At 40.5% G+C, this 25,304-nt stretch overlaps 3 protein-coding genes across 5 annotated transcripts in view; 1 reads left to right on the top strand and 2 right to left on the bottom strand.

Moving 5' to 3' along the window:
• The first annotated feature begins 1,701 nt into the window (after positions 1-1,701).
• LOC308397544 (uncharacterized protein) lies at positions 1,702-8,454 on the top strand. Its single transcript, XM_080883495.1, has 6 exons — positions 1,702-2,403; positions 2,494-2,607; positions 2,697-2,770; positions 3,488-3,612; positions 4,373-4,513; positions 7,937-8,454. Exons 1-6 carry the CDS (start codon positions 2,210-2,212, stop codon positions 8,363-8,365), a joined length of 1,077 nt encoding a protein of 358 aa, XP_080739621.1. The 5' UTR covers positions 1,702-2,209; the 3' UTR covers positions 8,366-8,454.
• Positions 8,455-15,751: 7,297 nt separating this feature from the next.
• On the bottom strand, positions 15,752-18,431 carry lyrm2 (LYR motif containing 2). Its single transcript, XM_080883496.1, has 3 exons — positions 18,246-18,431; positions 16,204-16,344; positions 15,752-16,023 (listed from the first exon to the last, which is right to left on the bottom strand). The coding sequence occupies exons 1-3, from the start codon at positions 18,288-18,290 to the stop codon at positions 15,943-15,945; spliced, it is 267 nt and encodes an 88-aa protein (XP_080739622.1). The 5' UTR covers positions 18,291-18,431; the 3' UTR covers positions 15,752-15,942.
• Positions 18,432-18,981: 550 nt separating this feature from the next.
• The window catches only part of mdn1 (midasin AAA ATPase 1), a 60,414-nt gene continuing 54,091 nt past the window's right edge, over positions 18,982-25,304 (bottom strand). For all 3 annotated transcript variants that reach the window (XM_080883491.1, XM_080883492.1, XM_080883493.1), the window contains exons 93-102: positions 25,120-25,290; positions 24,856-25,013; positions 24,460-24,555; positions 23,916-24,031; positions 23,614-23,788; positions 23,342-23,415; positions 23,071-23,185; positions 21,894-21,960; positions 20,897-21,039; positions 18,982-20,814 (exon numbers count right to left, since the gene is read on the bottom strand). In XM_080883491.1, coding sequence (XP_080739617.1) covers positions 20,629-20,814; positions 20,897-21,039; positions 21,894-21,960; positions 23,071-23,185; positions 23,342-23,415; positions 23,614-23,788; positions 23,916-24,031; positions 24,460-24,555; positions 24,856-25,013; positions 25,120-25,290 — 1,301 coding nt within the window. In that variant the 3' untranslated portion in view covers positions 18,982-20,628. The remainder of the gene's footprint in view (positions 20,815-20,896; positions 21,040-21,893; positions 21,961-23,070; positions 23,186-23,341; positions 23,416-23,613; positions 23,789-23,915; positions 24,032-24,459; positions 24,556-24,855; positions 25,014-25,119; positions 25,291-25,304) is intronic.

Below are 25,304 nucleotides of genomic sequence, written 5' to 3'. Positions count from 1 at the left end.
TTAAACGGGCAGAAACCTCCGGCAGAACCAGGCTCAGGAGGGGACAGTCAACTGCCGGGACTGGTTGGGGAGGTGAACAGAGGTGGAGCAAGACGAGGCTACACCTGCTGAGGAAGCAGTAGAGTTCCTCCTCCAGGGCCAGCGGAAGCGTTTGTTCTTCTTTTTCATGCAGTTTTCTACAAGAGCTTTTTTTTCCAGGATGAGGGTTCTCAACTCATCGATGGTTTCTTTGTTTTGTTTCTCAAGCTTCTTGCACGTTTTCTCCACCTCTTCCAACGTTGCTTGTTTTTCTTCAAGCTTTTCCCTGAGCTCTTTGGATGTTTCCTCCTGCATTATCTTGTCCTTGTGCATGTCTGCGTTTCTTTGTTGTACTTCTTTGTACATGTCTTGTAGCTCCTCATTTCTTTTGTGGATATCTTGGAGCGTACGCTGCAGGTCGTCATGTATGTTGTCTTGTTCTTGCTTTTGCGCCTGCATTTCAGTGTGTTTGCGCTTCAAGTTGTTGTATTCCAACAATATCCCCTTAGTGAGCTCGGAGTTGTTTCTCGCCATTTGCTCCATCCTTTTCTGCATGTGCGAGCATTGTTTGTCCAGTTTTTCTTTTTCCCCTTCTAGTTGCTTTTTCTCGTGAAGAAGGTCTTTATTTTGGCGCAGAGTATCATCCACCTTCTCTTTCAGCATTCTGTATTTTTCCTCCGTGACTTTGAGTTTGTGCTCCATGGCTCTTTGCTTTTTCTCCTGTTCTTCCTTCTGTTGGAGGATTTCTTCATTTTTTTTCACAGCTTCATCGAAGTTTGTTTGGAGCAGCCGATTCATTTGGTCCATATATTGGAGATCCCATTCTGTCTTCTCAACAGTAGCTTTGCTGTCTTTAAGCTGGTTGGACATCTCCTTTAGTTCCACGCTCTTTTGCTTGTTTTCCTTAATTAGGAAGACAATCTGCTCTCGGGCTTGTCCAAACTTGATTCCCCAACCCTCATTAATAATATTTATGTCGGGCTGGCGTTTTTGTCTTTCTTCCAGGTTCTTATTTTGCGCTTCCATCTGTCTACACTTCTCCTCCAGTTGAAGTTTCTCTTCTTCAATCTGTTGAATTTTATTCTGGAGATGGTAGTTTTCCTTCTTACTGTCATGTAATGCCCTTTGGACGGCTAAGAGGTCATTTGGGGAAATTGGCCGGCCACGACAGGAAGGAGAAGCGGCGTAATCTTTTTGCCTTGGTTGGTGTCTTGTTGGATACATGTTGAAGGTTGTACACGACAACTCTGAAAAGGTTTCCAAAAGTTTCTGTGGTGAACGTGTGAAGGCTGCAAACACAAATGCTGCGAAGACACGAACTAAAAAACTGCTGTGTGTCACCCCTGTTTAAGGAAAAACTTCAAAGGATCGTGTAGTGACATCATAACTCCGTGAGCCAATGAGATTGTCATGTGACATTTTGGAATGGGGATATTTTTTTTTAAACCGTTTTCAAATTTAACTTAATATTTGACTGTTTCTTAACTGACCTGTTTAGCTGATTAAGAAATGAATTGAAACGAGCATCACTAACGTTATATAACAGACAACAGAAAAAAAACAGGTTTTTTTCTAAGTAATAGAGGTATAATACATTTTTTAAAATTTTTTTTTAAATTATCCTACTTTTTATAAGAGGGAACATTATTTAAAGAATATGTATTTAATTGGAAAACTCTCTATTCGTCTAAAGGCTATAACAAGAAAGGTGAGCTTCCTGCTCAAAAATGAAATGACCAAAATAAATGGAGCATTTCTCTGCAATTACAAACTCTGTGTAAACAATCTTGGTTTCAAAATAAGGCTAATGCTGGTGAGATGTCATCACAGGTGTAAATATTACTGCAGATGTTACTATGTCAAAGTTTCACAACTGTCTTATGTTTATTTATGTAGGCAAGACCTACTTTTCACTTTTTTGCTTTGCTATATGTTCTTGAGTGTATTAGTTTGCCAGCAGCACGAACATGTACTAGTGTCAATAATAATAGTACGGTGGATTAGAAAACCTGCTCACAAGTTGAATAAACACCCAGGATTGTTTCATCATTTTCATTCAAAACCAATATTTGAGTCAAAATGAGAAAGTTGTTTGTGCTGTCTGATGAAGAAGAAGCAAAATAAAGTGCAGTTTTGATGTAGATGATGTTGTATACAAACTAGAAGAGGAAGATAGTAGGATCTCTGTATCATGCTTTGTCACTTTGTACCATGTAATTCTTTCTATTTCCACCAGGGGGTGTTTTCAGAGGTGGTAGGTGGTAAAAGAAGAGGTCAGCAGGAAGATGGCGAAGAGCGACCAAAGACCAAGAAAAAGAGGCAGTCAGGCAAAGATGAAGAGTATTATATCCCTTACAGACCTAAAGACTTTGACTCTGAGAGAGGGTGAGGCATTAAACTGTTGCATCTGTTTCTTTAAAAAATGTGAATGGCTTTGTGTTTTATGCTGTTTTGTCCTGTGTTATGCGTCGACAGGTTGAGTCTCGGTGGAGAGGGCAGTGCTTTTGAACAGCAGGCCTCTTCAGCTGTCCTTGATCTCATGGGAGATGAAGGCGATCGCCTTAACCAGCAGAAGAAAATGATGAAATGGTACAAATTTCCCTATGTTTGACTCAGTATCCACCAAATGGTCATTTCAAACTATAATTTAAAGTCTTTTTTCCCCCTTCTTTTTTTAGGGACCGTAAGAGGAAGCGTTTTGTGAGAGAAACGGGAAAAGAAGACCAGAAGAAGAAGATCAAAACAGACAGCGGTCAGGTTATCAGTAACAAGAAGAACAGGAAGAACTTGTATCCTTCCAACAAAAAGCTTCTCTGTGTGCTGCTCTCAATGACCCTCTTCTCTACTCCTATGACAATATTAAGCTGTACTGTGAAGATGTTGTATCACTTGACAACATGTCCAACCCGTTCTCACTCCCAAAGCGTAACATTTTACGCTAGGTGACAAATCGTCACCATATTACGTTTTCGGCTACCCACCACGTTCCTAAATGACGACCTCGGAAAAAAGAGGAAATATGAGAACCGTCTGGACTGAATCTACACATGTTCGCTCTTTTTATTCAAATCGCTTAGAAACACGCTATTTAACTTCATTAAAGTCCTAGTTAAGGTCAGGAATAAGGTTATGGTCAGGGCTAGGGATAAGGTTAGGTTTAGGGCTGGAATACAGGGCTGGAACGTCTACTCCCGCGGGAGCGTCATTGCACTGGATTCCAGCCATAACCCGCCGCGTACCATAAGAACGCCGAAGGTCTCCTTTCGCGTTCCTCAGGAACGCCGCGGGACGTGACAAAACGTCGACATGTTACGCCTCGGGAGTGAGAACGCTCTGCAACATCAAGCATAACCTATTTTTTAGCAGTGTAAAACCATCTCATATGAAAGATCTCATATGAAAGATCAAATAACAAACATAATGGAGGTTTTGGGCTTAACGACTACTTTTCTCTCTTTTGTCTCTTTAGGCACTAGGATCAGCACCTTCACGCAGGCTGACCTGGCATCATGCAGCATCAGGTACGTCGACATCAGTGAAGAAGAGAAACATGCCGACTGGTTCTCCTTCACCGTGTCCGACGGGACAAATGAGGTGAATGGCAGAAGATTTTTACGATACCTGGTAGCTTAACATGTTTTAAAATTCATTCATGAAGGAGGTCTTGATGCAGATATCTACTGACTACAACAGAAGCTCTGAAATATTATTTGTTCTTCCTAAAGACTAATTGGGTTTTAAAAATAACTTCCCATTTTGGCCAAGACATAAGTCAACAGTCCTTGTGTGTCCAAAGAGGGACCTTTAATCTTTAAAGTGCAGGGAACAACCTTAAATGGTGCAGAAGCTGTTGACAGGAATTAAGAAAGAAAACCAGAAAGAGAAATGTTTTCTGATCACTTAAACACTTAGCTTAATTAAAAAAAAACCTTAACGGTGTCATTAAATTGAAAGGCATTAAAGAAATGCAAAAAAACTAACAAACTCTACAGCTTTTATAACAGTGGGAAAGTAGCAGCTTCCTGTCCCGTCATCTCATGCATAAATCTGCCTTGCTAATTCAAACTAATGAGGATCACAAGGACTCGAGTAAACATGTAAAAAAGGTCATCTGACCTTCACGCCTGGCTGACTGCAATGTGTGGAAGCTTTGTGGCCACTGTGGTGCTTGGTGAAGTTGTGTAGCCCTTTGGGGTTAAACTTTTTCATCACAATGAGACTTTTCTATTTGCTCAATTGTTGAGAAAGTTCTCAGTGAAAAGTAGGAAGTTGCTGGCAGAAGGTAGTTTTGGTTACACATATGTGTATCGCTCATAGGTTGTTTCATCATCTTATTATTGTTCTTTGTCTTCAGGTTGCTCAGACTTTCTACATCACTGTCAAGCCTGTGGACGACTCCCTGCCTCTTCTTCAGGTCCCTGGCATGAGGGTGCAGGAGGGTGGGGGAAAGACCATCACTGAGTTTGAGCTGAAAGCCACCGATGCGGACACAGAGGTAACACACTGGCTACATACGTTTTCTGCAAATCTTTCACAGCTTTAATTACAGTATATGCGTGACATTATGACAAGAATCAGGTGTCACCTTCTTTGGCGGAAACTACAACAGAGACGCTTTGAGCACTTCAGAAGGTCTTAAAATAAAACAAAACAAAACTTTTCAAATGTTTAACTGAGGTCAAAATACAGCATTCAAGGGCTGATTTCTTCAGCATGCACGCTCATACTTCTCCTATAATTAAGGCTAAACTAAAGCAAATGTTGCTCTCCATCCTCTGCTGCATATATTGTAGAGTTAATAATATGCATGAAGTACTTTAAATTATCTTATTTGCCTTTTTCCTTCTTTAAGCATCTGATTCCCTTTATGAGCTGCACAATACAAACAGATCATATCTTTGAAGCTTGGTATGATTTGTGAACTAATTGGCATCATGTTTGGAATCATCCCAAAGCACTACAGTTACCAGTTTAGAAAAGAGCTGGAGCTCTGAATATTTATTTTGAGATCATTACCTAAGCTGGCTAAACTAAGCAGCCGGTTTAAAGGATAATCCAACACTGTTAGTCCCATAAATCTGTATTATTCTGTATTCTCAGTAAAAACTTGAAGATTTATTTTCTACTGCCTTATTGTAGAATTTTACAGAATAACACCCAAAAGTGATGTTAAGGTTCGCCACTATAGATATTTTGAAGCTGATTCCTGAATTTGAGTTCTCACTATTTTGCTGGTTTGTTGGTTGTGGAGAACAAACACTGCTTCTTTATGTAGCTTCATCCTAGGGAGACATTGCAGGCAATATCACTGCAATGTGATACGATGGCACCTGCTGTACAGTTTTATTACAGTGGGATGATTGAAATGGCAGAGTGAGGCTGTGTCTGCGAGAGTGTGCGTGCTCTTTTGTGAATTTGTGGGTGTATTCATGTGCTTCTGTCTTTGTGAGGACATGTTTGGAAGGACAGGATATTTCTGTAGCATGGAAGGAGCAGCTTCATGTTTTCAGCTCACCACAGGTTGAGCAAAAGAGTGGGTGAAGTTTTGCCTTTTCTCATCCTCCTGTAAGCTTTGATATTTTTTGCTTTTCCTGCTTCAAATATTCATAAAAAAATTAGGATAATTTTCCTTTTTGTGTCATAGTGAATACTAAAAAACCATATACTACATGTTCATTTTAAAAACACATCAATTGGCTGATGGTGTATGATATTAAAAGGAAATGAAGGCTACTTTTTGATAAGGTATGCAGCAAATGCTGATCTTATCAGGTTAGTGTGGGATCACTGCAGTTATAGTTGGGATACACTGTGTACAACTGCAATTAGTGCCAATTTATGTTTCCAAATCAAACCCTTATGACTCCTTAAAATGAAGTCATGGCTTTCTGACTCCCTTCAAGTTCAATCTTTTTTCTATTCTGAAATAGTTTCATTTGAAGGACTTTTTAATACCTGAAGATCAGCTATGCCTCAGAGCTGTTGGGACTCCCAAATTGGAAACCGCTGCTCCTGGGCTTTCCTTCTAAACTCCCTCAGTGGATGACATAAACCACAAAGACTTCTCTATCAGTGTATAGAGAGCCACCTGTTTCCTTCACTGCATCCAGTTTAGTGTTGCATCGGTGCCCGCATCCTGCATCCTTCGTGCTGCTGCAGATAAAACTCTGTGCCTGTTGGAAGGTAGAGGAGGGGAAAACAAAAGACTCCTTTAGATTTTGCCTTCACAGTGAGAACGAGGGCCAAAAGCTTGACCTCACATTCTTCGCCCTGATCATTTCTCCTGAATGACTCCATGTATCTGCTGTATTTTCTGTTGCGCATGTTTACTCAGCTAATTTTCAGTTTAAATCAGCAGTTCTCTCATTATGAGCCTGCTTATGTTCACCTCAAGGTTGCAGATGAGGATCAGTGTCCATCTGCTGTTGTAAAATGTTGGTCCTCCAGGCTGCAGAGAGCCACTTTAATGTGTCGCATGCTTAATTTGAAGCTTGTAAACATCATTTTCTTAATGATAATACATTTCCAATAACTGAAATAAACCTTAGCCTGAGCGCGAGAGATGGAGTCAATATGAATAAATAAAACAGATGAGATTTCTAGTTCAAACTGTAAACATCATCCCGACTGTGAGCATTTGCTCCCATATTCTGCCAAATGCTTGTACTCAATCTAAAAATATGTTTGAGATATTACTATTCTGGATATTAATGCATAATCTCTGTGGTGTTTATGCTGAGCTTCCTGAAGGTCATTTGGCCAATTTTGAAGCAGTGGGGCTCTCATCTAAGTGTTTCCTTTTCTACAACCTTCTGTGGAAGGTGTAAATGAGCAGAAACCCAGAGCCAATAATAACTTTCATATTTGATATTTTCCAAGAAATTCATTATTCGCAAAAGATTTTTACTATTAAGATTCAGTCTTTTTTGGGTGTCTCCCTCCTCACAGTAAAATTGTGTGCAAGCATAAAAATCCGCACTAATTGTCTTTAAAGACCATCGTGTGAATTAGGTTCTCCTGCTGATTTAAAAAACCTGCTGCAGTGCTTTGTAACATTTTTTGGCATATTTAAAACATTATTTTTAACCCATTTTGAACCTGTGTGGTTATTTTTGACTGACTCCTATCAGACCTGATCTGGAAACCATGGACAACTTCAAGTTCCTGGTCTAAGACAGTAAACCAAATGTGGTCAGTGACAATGGTACCCTCATAAGCTTTGAGCACAAAAGGTCTGCACCATTTCCAAAAAAATATACATATTTTATAATGATTACCCGTTGCCAGTGTAGGGACTAACGCGTTATTAAGTAACGCGTTACAGTAACTACGTTATTATTGTGGTAACGAGCACGGTAACTAGTTATTATGCCAAAATCAAGAACACGTTTATCATTACTGGGAATTAGATAGGGTCGTTACTTCGTGTGTTACGTTCGACTTACCTCGGAAATCGGACACGGACCAGGGAATGATGTCACACTCGAGTAAACGGCGTTCTGGTTAGCCTCGTCAGAGAAGTCGGGACTCCAATATGGCGACGCCCTCGAAAACGGTTGTTTTGCTAGCCCTCTATAAAAACAAATTACTACTAAACACATATGCAGCTCATCTGCAGTCTGGAGTTACCTACATCTTCCTACTCGGAAGGCAGAATTTCCGAGTTCTGAGTACAACCGAAAGCACCACGACTGCAGTTTCCATGGTGGACGTAAAAAGCGCACGTGACGCTGTGACGTAGGCTAGAATTTTAGACCACTGAAGCACTTAATCTACCATCATATTTTATTGATCTACATGGCCTGACTGGAGGAAATATTATTTTGGTTAAATATTGACTATTGACGTCCTCAAGACCTGTGCCCCCCAGCTGTGTGGAGTCTTTCATAAACTGTTTATGCTGAGTCTGAGTCTGCAGAGGGTCCCAGTGATGTGGAAGACATCATGCCTCGTCCCTGTACCAAAGACACCACGTCCCAGTGGCCCCCCGGATTACAGGCCCGTGGCACTGACCTCCCACATCATGAAGACCCTGGAAAGGCTCATCCTGGACCAGCTGCAACCCATAGTAAGACCACACCTGGATCCCCTTCAGTTCGCTTATCAGCCTCGTCTTGGAACTGAGGATGCCATCATCTACCTGCTCAATCGTGTCTACACCCATCTGGACCAGCCGGCGAGCACTGTGAGGGTCATGTTTTTTGACTTTTCTAGTGCTTTCAATACCATCAGGCCGACCCTCCTGGGTGATAAGTTAGCAGCGATGCAGGTGGATGCTTCTGTCCTGGATTGTAGATTACCTGACAGGAAGACCACAATATGTACGTCTCGGACAGTGTGTGTCTGACAAGGTGATCAGCAACACAGGGGCACCACAGGGGACTGCCCTCTCCCCCTTCCTCTTCACCCTCTACACCACAGACTTCAACCACTGCACAGAGAAAATAAACTGGACTGGGCTAAAAACACCACAGCACTTTACAGGAAGGGCCAGAGTCGTCTCTATTTTTTGAGGCGACTGAGGTCCTTCAGCATCTGCCAGAAAATGCTGAGGATTTTCTATGAGTCTGTTGTGGCCAGTGCGATCCTCTATGCTGTCGCATGCTGGGGGAGCAGGCTGAGGGTCGCAGATGCCAACAGACTTAATAAACTAATCCGTAAGGCCAGTAATGTTGTGGGGATGGAGCTGGACTCCCTCAAGGTGGTGTCGGAGAGGCGGATGCTGTCCAAGATAAAGACAATGTTGGATAACACCTCCCACCCACTCCATGACATGCTGGTCAGTCACAGGAGCTCGTTCAGTGAGAGACTGAGATTACCGAAAAGCACCACTGAACGACACAGGAAGTCTTTCCTGCCTGTGGCCATCTCCCTGTACAACGCATCCACTTAACACACTGGTTACTGCTACAACTACACGTTTCTTTTCCAGCTATTTAGTGACTTATGTATGTATATATATGTATATATTGTACTATTCTTAGTTAGCGTATTGTCTGTTTTGTCTTAATGTTGGTTTATGTTGGTTTATAATGGAGCACTGTAACAAAAAATAATTTCCCCCAGGGATCAATAAAGTATTCTGATTCTGATTCTGAGGCTGAAAATACTTATTATTGTGTGGATGCTTTAAGTATTTGTGCTAAAACATAGTATTAATTTAAAATGACAATATTCATAGTCCATCACAGTGTCTCTGGTAAATCACAGTATTTCTGCTATGTTGTACTATTTTTCTAAATCATAGTGTTTCTGTAATGTTTAAGTATTTTTGGCTAAATATATTCTTTCTGTTATCTTATACTATTTCTCCTAAATTCTTGTATTTTTGAGAAGTTATCATGTTTCTGGTAAGTTACAATATTTCTGCTAAGTTCTCCTATGCTATTGTACTTCTGCCAAGTAGTCAAAGGAGCTTGGAAAGAAAAGCGTCTGGACTTCTTTAAGTTGCTTGAAGACGTTTCACCTCTCATCCGAGAAGCTTCTTCAGTTCTAAGGTCAAATGGTGGAGAGTCCCAGATATAAACCTAGTGGTAGTGACCCCCCACAGAGGGACAAAAGGACCCCCTGATGATCCTCTAATCGCCTGAGCCAAGGTGTGAAACTGGGCGTGGGTCCCAATCAGCCAGAGTTTCGGGTGTGTTCATTGTGAAACCTGGCCCCACCTTGTCATGCGAATTCCTGAGGTCAGATGGCCCAGGATGTGAGTGGGCGTTAAGGCGTCTGGGAAGGGATCTCAAAACTGGATTATAGATGGCAGAGAGTTGGTGTCGTAAACCCCCGCCTCTGTTCAAAGATGGTCGCTCACAGTGGACATAGATGGCTTCTTTCACTCCTCTTTCAAACCATCTGTCCTCTCTGTCCAAAATGTGAACATTGGCATCCTCGAAAGAGTGACCTTTATCCTTTAGATGCAGATGGACAGCTGAGTCTTGTCCTGTGGAGGTGGCTCTTCTGTGTTGTGCCATGAGCTTATGAAGTGGCTGTTTGGTCTCTCCAATGTAGAGGTCTGAGCATTCCTCGCTGCACTGTACAGCATACACCACATTGTTAAGTCTGTGTTTTGGCGTTTTGTCTTTCGGGTGAACCAGTTTCTGTCTGAGTGTGTTGCTGGGTCTGAAATACACTGGGATGTCATGCTTGGAGAAAACTCTCCTGAGTTTCTCTGATACACCGGCTACATAGGGGATGACAATGTTGTTGCGTCTGTCCTCCCTCGCTGGTGTCTGGTCACCAGACACCAGCGAGGGAGGTGAAACGTCTTCAAGCAACTTAAAGAAGTCCAGACGCTTTTCTTTCCAAGCTCCTTTGACTACGATGACCTGGATGACTGAGAACCTTCACAGACATTCTGCCAAGTATTATGTTTACTCTAAGATATTGCAGTTCTGCTAAGTTATTCAATATTAGCAAAGTTCCTTTGCTTCTTCAAAGTTTTTACAATTTCTGCAACTTTTCAGCTTTTTCAGCTAGTTTTTGCAGACAGCTTCAGCTTTAAAGCATCCACACTGCATTTTCGCAGGAAATGCAAATTTTTCCAGTTTATTTTATTTTTCTTTGTGAGGCTGAAAATACTTTTAAGTTTGCCCATCATTACTGAACATGAGGTCTCCAGTTGGTGCAGTTCAGCTGTTTTCAGTTAAGTTTACAAAGAATGGACAAACCTCACTGTGTTTATGTTGAACCATTTTTGCACTGCATTTTTTGATACCTACAGCTCCTAAATGGTCTGAGCCACAGTTTAATGTTGGCACTGCTAAAAGTAAAGTTTCTACCCATTTCAATGGCAAAAATAAATATACTTTTCAAAAGTTTTAACACACTGTATGTGGTGTTTTGTGATCCACTGCTTCTTCCTAGTGATACTACGTACAATGATTTGTGATTTATAACACTGCTGCATCAACCCCAAAATGATGTGTTTGCATTTATAGAGGTTTGAAACAATATAAATAGATTAAAACAGACAGATAAAAAGTGACACATAAAACAAACATTGTTAATTTCTAATTTAGTTTCATTCATTTCATCATTAACTTGCACTCGCACTACTACACTGCCATTTTACGTTCAGGCCATTAGGTGGCACAGTGCACTTGTGGCAGGATAGTGCTAACATGTAAACAAGATAAAAGACTGGCATCCTTGCTGGTATCCAGTTAGGGAAGCAACACATTCATAAGAGAATTCTGAGTAAAACCAAAGTTAGTTAAAGTAACTAGTTACTACAAGTAACGAGAAAGGAACGAGTAACCTTTGATAGAAATAACTACTAATGTAACTAAGTTACTAATTTAAAGTAACTTACCCAACACTGTGCACATGTATTTTTATTTTCTTTTGTGCACTTGTCTCAAAATTTCAACAAATTTAAGCAAACTTTGTGTGGAAACAGTGATTGAAAGCCTCAGCTGTGATGCAAGAAACTCAATAACAGTTAAAGGTTTGCACACACCTTTTAAAATCACCACATAAGTGAAGAGATAAAGAGAGAAGCACCCCCAAAATGAATCAAAGCACCCTCAAAGATTTCTTACTTTTTTTTGACAATACAGTACTTGGTTGAGACGTAACATTTTAACGACAAAAGTATACACCCCCCCCCCCCAAAAAAAAACAAAAAAAAACAAAAAAAAACAAAAAAAACAACTTTCCAGCTCTCTAGCACCCTTGCTGCCAGACCGATGGTGGCTAAGAGGCAGCGGAGCGGAGGTGTAAGTGTCTGGCTTAAAACAAGACATATTAGTTGCATTTAACCTTCAGTTACTCTTTATATAGTTAGGTAGGCATCAGGCCATGTTTCTTTTTAGCTGAAAAACATTACACCCAGATAATCTGCAGTCTCGAAAACCTTTCCATCGATGTTTGCTACCCTACAATCCGTCCTGCTCTGTAGTAAAATCAGCGACATTTGACCATAATTTTTCATCTAATTGAATCTATTTGTGTATGATTGTCAGTCCAAAGAGGGTAATATGAGGAGAAAGTACAAGGTCAGGAAGAACCAGGTAAGAAAACAGACAGGGAACAGTGACAGGCACAACAGCAACTGTTAAACTGACAAAGAGAAAAAAAACCTGATTTTACTCACACAATCTGAAAGTTGTGTTCTCCCGATATTAAAGCTGATATACAGAATCTGCAAAACAAACTGGGTTGAAACATTTCTGACCCTCTTTAACAACATTCCAACATAACATTATCATTGATTGGGGAGATTAAAATTAATGATATATTTTTATGTGGTTCAGCCACAACTTTACTAAAACCTCAGCCAGTAATAGGTAGGCCAACTTTTGGACCGTCCAGTTGTCTGTATGACTGCCGCAGTACGTACATCACATTTGAGCACTATCAGAAAGAGCCAAACAGCCCTGGTGGAGTGAGGAGCTGTAAAGAGAAGCAGAGTGCACTGTTTATATTCTAAAAATGTTTTAAGCTGGTTTCAAAGATTCTGTACTGCAGCTTTAAATGTTTTCCAAAAGCACGCATACACTTATCAGTGTTTCTCAAACTTTTTACAGTGTGTACCACCTGAGAAAAATGTCAAGCTCTCCCAAGGACCACTATGAATGTATGAAACTCATAAATCTTACAACACAAAATTAGTATTATTAAATTAATAAAATTAGTATGTGCAGTAAAGTTTTTTTTCATACATTATATACATTCTACCACAGGCAAAGTTGCCTCCATCTTTATAGTTTTTTATTAATATTTTGTAATAATTTATTCTGTTTTGGGAGTGTTTTTTTTATGTATCTGTATTATACTGTTTACTTTTTACTCACTATTGGCGTCATTCATTGTCATGTTTTGTGACGAGGACCCAGGCACGGAGAGACTTGATGAATTTAAGAATCGTGAGTGTTAATTTAAACATTGATCTAGGGATTTCCACCCATTTAACACGTTATTCTATTATATTTTATTTTTTATTTTATACATTTGATTTTGTGATGTGATGTGAGCGCAGGTGCAACCCAACAGGCCCCCAAACATTCCTGGCAGCAAGTAAAAATGAAATATAAAAATATAGTCCAAACAGGTAAGGTGTAATTGTATTATGAGCCATAGTGCTTGGTCTGTTTGTAAATCAATTGCAGTTAGAGGCTACATTAATTTTCTTTCTGTAAGCACTTATTGAAATTATCTGAGCACATTACAAGTACATATTTGCTTACTCTGTATGCTCAAATGTGACCCGTTATAGCCACTAGATAAAAAGCGGAGGCCCGAAAAACAGGTGGGGGTCCTCCACCACCACCACTCACAGAGGCTGAGCAGTTGGCTTCCACATTTGTGATAATGTTGGCAGCATCACATATGATCTTCACAGTGCAGAGAACACAAATTAGCATCCATTACTATGATGAAATAATTTGTTAGTTTGAAATGCTACAGGGAACTATGTACCTGTACATTAATGCTGTGGAAAGACTTCCTGTTCACATAGTCTCCTTCATTTACTGAAGGAGCAATGATTGGAATGTGAGTGCCATCTATACAGCCAATCACGCCTGGGAACCGTGAGAATAAATGTAAAATTTAAGTAGTAGTTCAAGTATCACCACATCATGAATTAAGTTTCGTTCATCCTGATACCTGCAATTTTGTGGCATCCCTCTTTGATAAATCTTGTGGGTCTATGACCGGGGAACACCACAGACGAGTACAGGAGACGTTTCAGTGCAACTGTAACATTCCTGACTGCCCGACAGACGGTAGCCTTGGAAACGTGCTCAGCGTCACCAATATTATACAGAAAGCTCCCGTTTGCAAAAAAGCGAAGTGCGATACAAATAATATGTACAGAACTGAGAGGATGTCCGCGATGTGTCACATGAGCAATATTAGGCCTGAGGATGTTCTTCAAATAAATTATAGATTGTGCTGAAAAACGGTAACGTTCACACAGGAAATCATCAGGAAATGATAAAATGTCCAAACGCGCTCTAATCACTCTCTCCCGGCGGAGAGCTCTGCGGAGAATTTGGGCTTCAACATCTACTGGCTCTTCAAGGAAGGGACACGCCATGTCTGACACTTCCTACAGTCAGGTTTCTGACAAAGAGGCGGAGAACGTCAGGGTTAGTTGAAGTAAACCTGCTAGGGGGCAGGTTAGCTTCACGGAGTGTGTTGTCATAGTAACTCGCTCAGAATTAATCTAAACTCGCTTTGTGAAACCGAAAACCCAGAGTTTTCGTTAACTCAGCGTATACTTACTCAGAGTTTGCACTAAACCGGCTTCCTGAAATAGGGCCCAGGTGTTTAAATGCACCAAGGAGACAGTCATAGAGAACTTGGGACAACTGGAGACATTTAAGGATGCGGGGACTGAAAGAGACAGGGAAGAAGTCTCATCGTGACGTGTAAAGTTTATCTTGCTTGGCTGGGCAGCTCTCTGGGTGCTCAGCACCCCCAAAGCTCTGATCCTAGAATTGCCCCTGTTCTCAGGTCATCTTATTATGGCAACAGACTCTGTGAATGGTTATTTAACAAAGTTAAAATAATAATAATAAAAAAAACACACATTCTGACTGAACTCTTACCTGTGTATTTCAGTGGCATAAATTGCAAGCTAGCATTTTAATTCTGATATCACCAAGCAGTTCACAAAAATGTGAAGTTGACTGCTTAACACCTGCTGCTGATTTAGAAATCAGCAGCAGGTACACACATTAACTGGAAATAGTGACAGAGGCAATGTGCCTAGTATAGTATGGAGGGGGTTGATGGATGTGCTGACACCGATTTGAAGAGTAGGTGCACTTTCTAAATATGTCTATATATTCTTACTGTTACTTTTTATGACTTCATTTAAATGCCAGAATAAGCGCTGTTAAAAATGTGTTCCATTCATATGTTCCTTATCAAGGCTGTGGGGGGGCTGGAGCCTATCCCAGCTGTCATAGGGCAAGAGGCAGGATCGCCAGTCTATCGCAGGGCTAACACAGACAGACAACCATTTGCACTTACATTCACACCGATGGGCAATTTAGAATCATTAGTTAACGTAACCCCACTAATTGCATGTCTCAGGTTTGTGGGAGGAAGCCGGAGTACCCAGAGAGAACCCACAGAAACACGGGGATAACATGCAAACGCAGATGGTGGAATCGAACTCAGGACTGTGAGGCGACAGTGCAGTGCGTGCCATATCAGGATGATGAGAAGATCATAGTGGCTTTACTGTTACATAAAGGTTGAAGGTTCTGTGACACTAATCTGCTCCAGAGCAGGTTAGGGACATAGCTCAAATCATCATGATTTACCCCAGAAAGAAGTGAACGAACCTTGTTGTACAGAAAATCAAAGGTTTCTGAATTTGAGAGGTTCTCTGGTCTGCAGATGCTTACATCTTTTGGAACATTAAAATCTTTAAAGATACCAGCTGACTTTGAAAAAAAAAAATCCAAAACCCTCTTTAAGACTGTCCTCTCCTGGGTTCCTGTGTACAGTGAGTGTATACTATAAGGAAAGATGCAAAGCAATACATGCTTGCTCTTTGTGGTAAAATCCAGGAATATCATGTTTTTCTATACCACCAAATCGCAATAACTGTTCCGTCATTGTAAGGTAAAGACCCTACAGTAAGTCAAAACCCCACATCGCTCCGAGTGTCCCCGTAAGGACACGTTGCCATGTTGCAGTATTACTGTCTGCTGTATCACTACAGTTGCTGTTACTCTATTTGATACCAGAAAAAATGCATTAAAAAAGGATCAAGGTGTTTGTCATTTCATACATTATTCTTTATTTAACACATGTACAGTATAAACAGTGCCAATATACACACGTGGCAGATGGGTTCAATCAGACTCTCAGGTGGTCTCGATTCCCACATTCCCACACCAAATATTATTCCTCACTAAAAACCAGTCAAATAGAGTACAAAACAGGAACTCCAGCAGCTTGCAGTCATTAACTGTGGGCCAACGCCAGAGACTTCTGCAGCTCCGCCAGGTGATTGGAAGCTTGTGTGATCATCATACGGATTGCATCCTGAACTGACCAGACAGACACATTAAATAACACAGTTTGAACATTTAGTCCAAGAGGGGAAAAACTGAGATGCTGCTAAGTGTTTATTTTCTTTTACCTATATCTAACTTCTGATCTGATGACACAATGACTTTTAGTGGACCTGGTAAAACAAAAGTGAAAAAAACAACAACTGTGTACCTCATGTGTGACATTCTTGTTCCTATGGAATTCCTCTCTGGCCCAGTCTCTCAAGAACTTCCTATCTGCCTCATCTGGCACCCGTCGTATGGTCCTCAGCATGTTTCTGTAGATCCCCAACACATTCTGCCTGTGTAAAAACTTAGCCAAACGTATGCTATTAGGGCACACAGTTTAATATATGTGGTTGTGCTAGGACCAAATCTGGCTTAATGCTTTTAGTGCCACTGTTAATAATGTTTGAAACTTATTTAAAAACATGCAGTATTGCTCTGATAATATGCACAGATTCCTTAGAGACTCTTCTAACCTAAGTATGAAACAACATACTTAAAAACAACATCCCTGCACTAAGTAACCACAAAATTTTTAAATTGTTGTTCTGCGACACATAGATCCATACATCCCACGATACGATATTATCACAAGAGGACATTTGTAATTTTCTATTGAGTAAATATTTTCATTTCTACATTGTTTTTACAGAACTCCTAAATACTATTTAAACTAATAATGGATTGGATTTATATAGCGTTTTTCAAGGCACCCAAAGCGCTTTACAATACCACTATTCATTCACTCTCACATTCACACACTGGTGGAGGCAAGCTACGGTTGCAGCCACAGCTGCCCTGGGGCAGACTGACAGAAGCGAGGCTGCCATATCGCGCCATCGGCCCCTCTGGCCAACACCAGTAGGCAAGTAGGGTAAAGTGTCTTGCCCAGGGACACAACGACCAGGACAGAGAGCCCAGGGATCGAACCGGCGACCTTCCAGTTACAGATGCGATTCCCAACCCCCTGAGCCACGGTCGCCCAACTAAGAAGACTATATAATCTCAACATTTGGTATAATTTAGATAGATGACTTTGTGCTCTTATTTTATTGGTCAGCTCTTTCTCACAAAAATATCTTGCCATCTACTCGTTTCATTTGTTTTGACAATGTCTGTATTCCTTAATGGTAGAGGTGGGAATCACCATACATCCCACGATACGATATTATCACAATACTTAACACACGATACGATATTATTGCAATTTTTAAAAATATTTTGCGATATTCAGATTCTGTACATAAAGGTAAACTTTATCAATATTCATTTTATCTAATATCAAAGTCTCGCACTCAGTCTTTCTCTCATTTCAGTCATTTTTATTGTTGTACTACAGTCTAGTCCAACTTAACTGAATGCAACCATCTGGTACAATTATAGCTATTCTGAACTATGCAATTTAAGAAAACTATGCAGCCCCTTCAGCAACTGAAGAATTTGAAAGTAAATTAAAACAAAATATAATTTTACATTAAATAAAAAAGTTTTAAACTTAATTAAAATAAAACATGTCTTAAATTAAAATAAATAAACTGTCATGTTTATTGCTGCCAAAAAAAAGTTAAACACATTTGGACAGTGAAGGAATGTCAGGATTCTTGCTCAGAAAAAGGAGCTGATCAACATGCTCTGAAGTCAGAGCACAAAAACCTTTTTTGTAACAAAATATCACGATACTACACAGTATCGATTTTTCCCCCCACCCCTACTTAATGGTCTGTCCAGTGTCTGATACTGTGTGTGTTTATTCCAAAGTTCGATAACTTTTTCTTCAAGAAGGAAAAACTAAACAAAACACTAAGAACTGGGGTTATTTTTGTACAACTCTTCAGAAAAGGCCACTGATGTCACAGTATGCTATCCCAGCAAAGATTTGGACCTTTAATGACTGTTGTTTTTTCACGATGTCTTGCAGCGGCTGAAAAACAGTTTCAAAATAAAAGGTGAAAAGGTTTCTAAACAGAAGGCATAAATGTCGACTTTCCTTTTTGCCGGGGTACCCTGAACACTTTGGGCCAGAACATGACGTTCTTTTTCACCATGTTTACTAGGAGGTGACGGGCGTACATTGGGACTAGCTAGTAGTAGGGTACAGAGAACTAATAAAGCTAGTCTGTTAGCTACTCAACTTTTTTAGATTTTACACCTAACACTGCTGTAGATATTTCATATCATATATATATATATATATATATATATATTTACCTGCTTTAAAGAAAGCGCAGCAGACGGCAACCGTGAAACGGTCATATTTACTCGGCACTTTCACAGGCGGATGTTGAAATGACGCTAATAGCGCCTCACTGTTTCTCGCCCCCTGGTGGAGCGGAGGACATAACAAGAACCAGTACCGACAGAAAGTGCTAAGTTTTATTTTTGTGGCATTTGATGGTGACCCTTTATTTCGGAGTTGCAAACGAATTAATACACACACACAATCGATTTACTATGTTTATCATTACCCCCACTTGCCCCACAGAGAGAGGAAAAAAACTGAAATATGACCAGATGAAATATGACCAATATGTTGAAATATATAATAATTACACATACTACTAGTCATCAATTTCATGTTCTTCCAAAAGCACGTTCCAGTTTGTTTTTTTTAACTGAATAATGGTTGAACAGGTCCATCCACAGTTTTAATAAACGGAAATACAAAATGTCATTAGATTATCGCCCCCTTCCGTGTCAATACACTTCCTGGCAACATATTACTTTACTATCATTATACATAATTTGTGTGCTTTATATTTTAAGATTAATTTTAAGATTAACTGTTTAACACATTAACTGTTCTTGAATTTAAGATTTCAAGATTTTTGACTACAAAAATAGTGTTAGTGTGTGGGCTGTAAAGCCTGCTTAATTATTTCAATTGTTCTTTTCTGAAGTTTACATAAAGGTTGAAGTATGTATTTCCCCAGACTTCTAAACAGTACTTAAGGCAAAAAGTAATGCAAAAGATGGTGTGCATTACTCAGTGCAGAGATGCTCTTGACAGTTTTGCTTGTACCATTTTTGTGAGGTTTCCCAGAAATGTGCCAACAACTTGTTCCATCAGCTTGTTTGTACTCTCTGCTCATATTGCCTTCATATTAAATAATTTTTGCTTTTTAAAGAACTTATTTTAATATTGCACTCAACAACAAACAAAGCTCCCTAAAAGAAAAATGTAACTTCAAGGGCCAAATTGCATTGTACTTCTTCACGTCAATATAGTAGGGGTGACATGGGCCGTGATAGCAATCTTAACCTCCTAAGACCCGAACTCTTCCACGGAATGCATTTTTAATTGGGAATATTGGGAATGTAAAAACAAAGAATTACCAGATTTATAAATCTGGGTACTCCGGCTTCCAGATTTATTGTTTTACCTGATTTTTGTTTCTAAGAAAAATGAGAGCCACATATGAGGATATTCGTTTAAAATTTCGATAGAAATGTAGCAGTATAATGTCCTTGTAAGTGGATATCAGGCCCTTGTAGAGCAACATTGAGTATTTTGGTCTAAATAACCCAAAATGTGATGTCCACATATTTGGACGCCAGGTCCTAGGAGGTTAGAACAACATATTTGGGGATTTTTCTTTTTTGAAGAACTGCTCCACATATAAAATCAACAGTCTTCCATCATCTTTGATTTGTGGAATTCTCCCATAGCTCAGGATTCTTCGACTGCTGCATCTCTGTTAAAACGAGGTTCAAGGTTTGGGTGGCTCTCTTCTCTGTGGCTTTTAAAACAAGTGAGTCACAGACAGTGGGATTTTGTTCATCTCATGATTTAATAGACAGATGCAATTAACTCGTTAAATATGTATACATGTATGTCCACATTAAAGAACACACATTTCAGTACACATCATGAACATGTTTCCACAGACAGTCAGCTGTGTCACACTACAAAGGGAAGATGAACACAACTGAAGTGTTTCTAAAGCACAAAGATGGGTTCTCCCAGAGGCCTTTATAAAAAGCGGACTCTGCAGCTGCTGTGCTTCACAGTACATGACTGAAACAAACTAGTAAAAATCCTGATCTGTCACCTGCTACTTGAGATGTGAGATGAGATGCAGTGCTGTTCTTTCCAAGGCACATGTTTGAGTTCCTTTAATATCAGCTCCAGCATGCTACTGTTCAGTTTAGCCTTGAAAAAGGCTTCTATTATACAAAGCTCAGTCCTGCTGTTGTGCTCAGGGTGAAGATAATTCTTTGATCTTCATAACACTGACTAAACATTCAAACAAATGTAAAACAGGGCTATCATACAGGGACAGAGGTATTTACTGATGCTTAACTACGGTATTTCACGCACATGGAAATCACATTTTTGTTTCTGTTATTTAATTTCAGACGTGCAAGTTAAAGCAATCCTTTGTTACATGACAAAAGACACCAAATTCCCCTGATGCAGACAAAACAGCAACACTTGCTATCCAACTCGACTAGAACCTACAGTAATAATAAGAAAATAAAGGCACATTTACAGCTCAGTCTCTGATCTCTGACAGGCTAGCAGCAGACTGGCATTTTGCGGTGGCTGCTGCCCATTTCCCTCTTTCCTGTAAAAAGATGGCTCCTCATCAGCCTACTGCTCAGCCACAGTAACAAGTTCAAACCACTGCCTGAGTGCGTCGCTGAGTGTTGCTGGCAAGGCGTTGATGTCTCGCAGGATCACGTAGAAGGGAAAGGGAAACTCATCCATGTAGGAGTGGATCTCTGGCAGCTCTCCTGGCCCTTTGAAGATGGGCACCTTGATGTCTAGAATGGAATCCTGCAGCACAGTATCGAGGTTTAGTTACGATTTGAGACTTAAACTTTGGAAAATACCCAACAATCACATTCTGGTCTCGTACCCGGGAGTTCGGATTGTCCAGCACCATGAAGATGATGAAGATACCAGCGCTGCGTGCTGCACGCACAGCGGCCATTACCCGCTCCTTTCCCTCCAGGAAGAGCCCCCGACCATCAGACACGATCACAAGCAGCTGGGCTGTCTCTATGGAGGGATATCACAGATCAGTTTAAGACTGGACATCTGGTGAGTATGAATGAGCCACAGGCTCCTCTTTAGTTCATGACTATGACAAACTCCACCTCTTTGTCTAAAGAGAACAAACAGCATCTGTCTATCAGACGTTCTTCTTCATTGACACAAATTCCACCTGAGACTCATTCAGAGAAGCTGAACTATCCTTATGTAGAAGTTACAGTTTTCTCTGGGTACCACTGGTTAATATAATATAATGATGATCAAAATTTCAGCTTTAAAGGGGGGGGAATTGTTGGTCACGTGTAATCAGAGGCTCCACATGAAAACCTCAAGAATGTTTATTTAAAAAAAATGCTGCTCATGTAGGACTACAGTGAGTATTTTATGACAGCTGCACACTCATGGCCTCCACAGAGGCCACAGTCCTGCACGTAATAGTCCTTTAAGCCCACAACAGAGCATCTCAATACTGAACTAAGTGGCTAAACTACTTCCTATTGCTCTTCTAATTGGTTGAATCTCAGAGAACCTAAATGTGAACTGGATCACACCTACTCAGCAGGACAGTAGAACTTTTGTTTTCAAGCGCTCGTACACAGTAACTGCAGCTGGCTGTTAGGTGCATTAGGCATGGATATTGATAATAAAAAATGAACAAAACTATAAAACATTTAACACATTTGGTTGTATACATACTTGTACAATATAAACACTTCACGTGTCACATTCATGTGACAATCCCATGACTGTTAGGGTTCATTATATATTCTAATCTGCATACTGCCTGCAACCTTTTTGTTTTCTCAGGTGTTTGATCTAGTGTGAGGTCCAGTAAGCTGAGGAGCAGAATGAGGAGTCACCTGAGTTCATAGATCCTGGAATCTGCTGCCGTGCTGCCAGAAACATTTTAACTGAGGTCTCCAAAAACTGTAAATGACAGAGAGAGAATGAATGCAGCAGCACAGCAACATGTTCAGCACATGTCATCATGTTTAAGCAGAAGCTACAGTATGAGCACATTCAGAGCTGTGCTCAGGGGCGTGCCGATGATCACGCACACATTATAATAGCTCACTGAAGGCAAGTCGCTGACTTTGTACCAGTCATCAGTAATGTAATGCAAACATAATATTTATATGCCTGTAAATAAATATTACATTTCTATCATCCCAGCTGTATATGACTGTAATTCAGAGCCATGTTACTTTGTGATTCTTGTTCTAGAGCAGCACCACACCCATGGGAAGAGCTGCTGCTCTGAGATCATGTCGCTCCGAATGAAATCGTTAGCCTTTGCTAAAGAAGTTTCCTTTGACATTTACACCAAAATGCAGGCAAGCAGAAAAAAACCCCTCAAATACTTCTACTCACTCTAATATACAGAGAAGTTTCCACAGTACAATCAGTTCTGTCTTATCTATTTTATATTCTTGCTCTTAAAGAAACCAGCCTTTGTTTCCTTTTGAGTTTGCCTCATAAACCGCTGGACTGGACTGACATTTAGATTTGAGTGCTTTAGAGGTGCAAGGGCAGACTGACTACTTAAAGTGTGTTAGGCTACAAGACTTCACAACCATTTCCAATTTAGAATAACAAATTAACCTAACATGCATGTCTTTGGACTTAGGAGAAAACACACTTTTCCTGGTGACCCTGAACCTTTCCTCAGTTATGCTGCTGGGGTCTTCTTCACTCTCCATGTGTTTATACAGCACTTTGCATTTGTTCATTCGTTATTATTCATCTCTGGCTCTCCTCTCCTTTCTGTATGTATGATTGTAGGGTCCACCTTACAATATAAAGTGGCTTGAGGTGACTGTTGTTGTGATTTGGTGTTATATAAATAAAACAGAATTTAACTGAACTGAACTCTGTACCATTCTATTTATTGTTAGATGAACTGGCTCTCTGTAGCTTTCTGTTATCATATTGCATTACTGTGTCTTACTTTCCTCATATAAGCATTGAAAAGATTTTTAAAGTATAATTATTTGTTCTTTTGTGTGATGATTCAGATAGCTGGAGGAGGATTCCCACCTGTGCTATTCTGGTCTTCTTCTGCTGGAACTGACAGAGCCTGAGAATCCGAGCCCCAGACTCGTCATTAAACTGATGCTGGAAGGGATGCAGCAGCTGCACCTGCTCCCCAAAGCTGCATACAAGAGCAAAAGTTCATTTATTTTAATGATGACATCACAACTGTACAGTACATGAAGCCATATTCACGCTGGTTCATTTTTTTGGTTTTAGATCATATCACACAGCTATTAAAATTAAATCACAACATACAGAAAGATGAAGCTCTTACCTACAGACAGACACCTGGCCTACCTCCAGCAGAGTGAGGGCATTGATAATCACTGCCAGGGATTCAAATGCCAGCTGTGCATGGACGCAGACACACAAACACACATGCAAGTTTTAATTAATGCAAACTTTAGATAAGATATGGGAAGCAAAAGTTGGGCATTATAGGGAAATGGCACATGAAAAACCATCAGTTAATAATAAGCACTAAATACACCGTTACTATTACTGATCGTTTCTGATCGGCATCTGATTGTAACTGGAGCCTCGAACCTGTTTAGAGTGGTTGTCCACCATGCTGGAGGAGTCGTCCACAGCCAGGCAGATCTGGTACTCTCTCTTGCTGGGCTTCGTCCGCCTTAACCAGATCTTGTCTTTGCGAAACTGACTGGCGATATAAGGGATCACCTTCCTCATGTTCAGACGCTTTCCTGTTCGGTAATCACCCCTGAGGACACGCACATATAAAGACACAAATATACAGTTGATACACACACACAGCATCAGCTCACATTAACAGTGGACCAGTTTCACCACAGCAGAGAGAATCAAGATTTCCTGTGTGCTTTACTGACTTTAGTTTGGCGGCCTGTGTGGGCTCCAAGATGAGACGGAGCTGCTCGCACAGCTGCTGAGAGAGAGCCGAGGTCAGAGTTTGGTACTGCTGCCACATGGAAGCCGCTACAGTCTCCTGAAACACAGCGACAGTTGCAGTTAATCACAGGAAAGAACCACGTTTTTCCTGTAAGCCATCACTCTGAGACGCTTTTCTTTTTTTTTATTATATAAAACACAAATGGGACACATTTAACTATTCCACCGTCTCCTGAGTGAAGCTTTGTGTTTTAGAAAATACATCAAATATATTCCCAACTTTCACATGATCCTCGTTATGTTCACAAGGACAGCATTTTTATTCAGATTTCCTTTATTTAAACATATTTGAATCTGCAGTGTGTTTGTGTCAGCATTCTTCAACAAATGCAACAAAAACGTATAAAAGACAAAACTTCTCAAGTCTCTTCTTCAGTTAACTGAAGAATAGCAGTGCAAGTCACACTTTCCTACGTGACAGCCACAGTTGAACATGTTTGGTTGAGTCTCCCGGGTCACCCTCACCTCCTCCTGAGTCCCCGGGGCCAGTTTGTGCCAGGCCTCCAGCTGCAGCTCCATCTCCCTCCTTGTTTCTTCTGGGTCTCTCCTCTGTGCTTTCTCCTGGCACATAAGCGCACACACAGACATACAGAGTTATCTTCACGTGTGTAACATTAAACTGATATGAACTGATGTGGAACTGAAGGCTTTGTGACTTTTTTAAATGTAATTAACTCTTTATGGCAGTCAGTGTACGAAAATCACAAGTGTAATGTGGCCTACACTTATTTACATCACTGTAAATCATCTCTTTGTCCACATTACTCAGTTATATGTAACAATAATCAATAATTAACAGTAATTTCAAATACGTTCACTTCTACAACACTTGACAGCAACTCCTTAGAGCGTACTGTGTACCTGCGCAGAGTCCAGAAGCAGCTCAGGAACAACATGAATTGTAGAGTCTGTGCTTCTGCTTGCTCGCTCTTCTTCTTCGGCTTGTTGTTTTTCTTTCCACCTCTCGTCCTCCTGCTCCTCTCCCTGCCTCTGGACCTCCATCTCTCCAGGGTCTACACCTGCAGTACAACAACACTAGTCAAGAGATGCTTCACATCTGAGAAGTTTAAAAATTGTTGAAATGAAAAAAAAAAAAACGAGCAGGAGAAGAAGAGAATTTGACACCTGTCTGGGAAGCCTTTGAGGAGTCCAGCTGTTCAGGCTTCAGCTCCTGGACCTCAGCCGCTTGCAGATCAACCTCCTGGTCCTCTGTCTCCATGGACAAATCCTCTTCTTTGTCATCTTCATCCTGGCCCCGAGGCCCTGCTGTGCTCTCCTGCTCTGCACTGGCCACATCTAGGTGCAGTCAC

Source organism: Rhamphochromis sp. 'chilingali' (assembly GCF_963969265.1).
Source record: "Rhamphochromis sp. 'chilingali' genome assembly, chromosome: 5".
NCBI classification, from domain to species: domain Eukaryota; kingdom Metazoa; phylum Chordata; class Actinopteri; order Cichliformes; family Cichlidae; genus Rhamphochromis; species Rhamphochromis sp. 'chilingali'.
The sequence above is the reverse complement of the archived record's forward strand: the minus strand, read 5'-3'. Positions and strand labels throughout refer to the sequence as shown.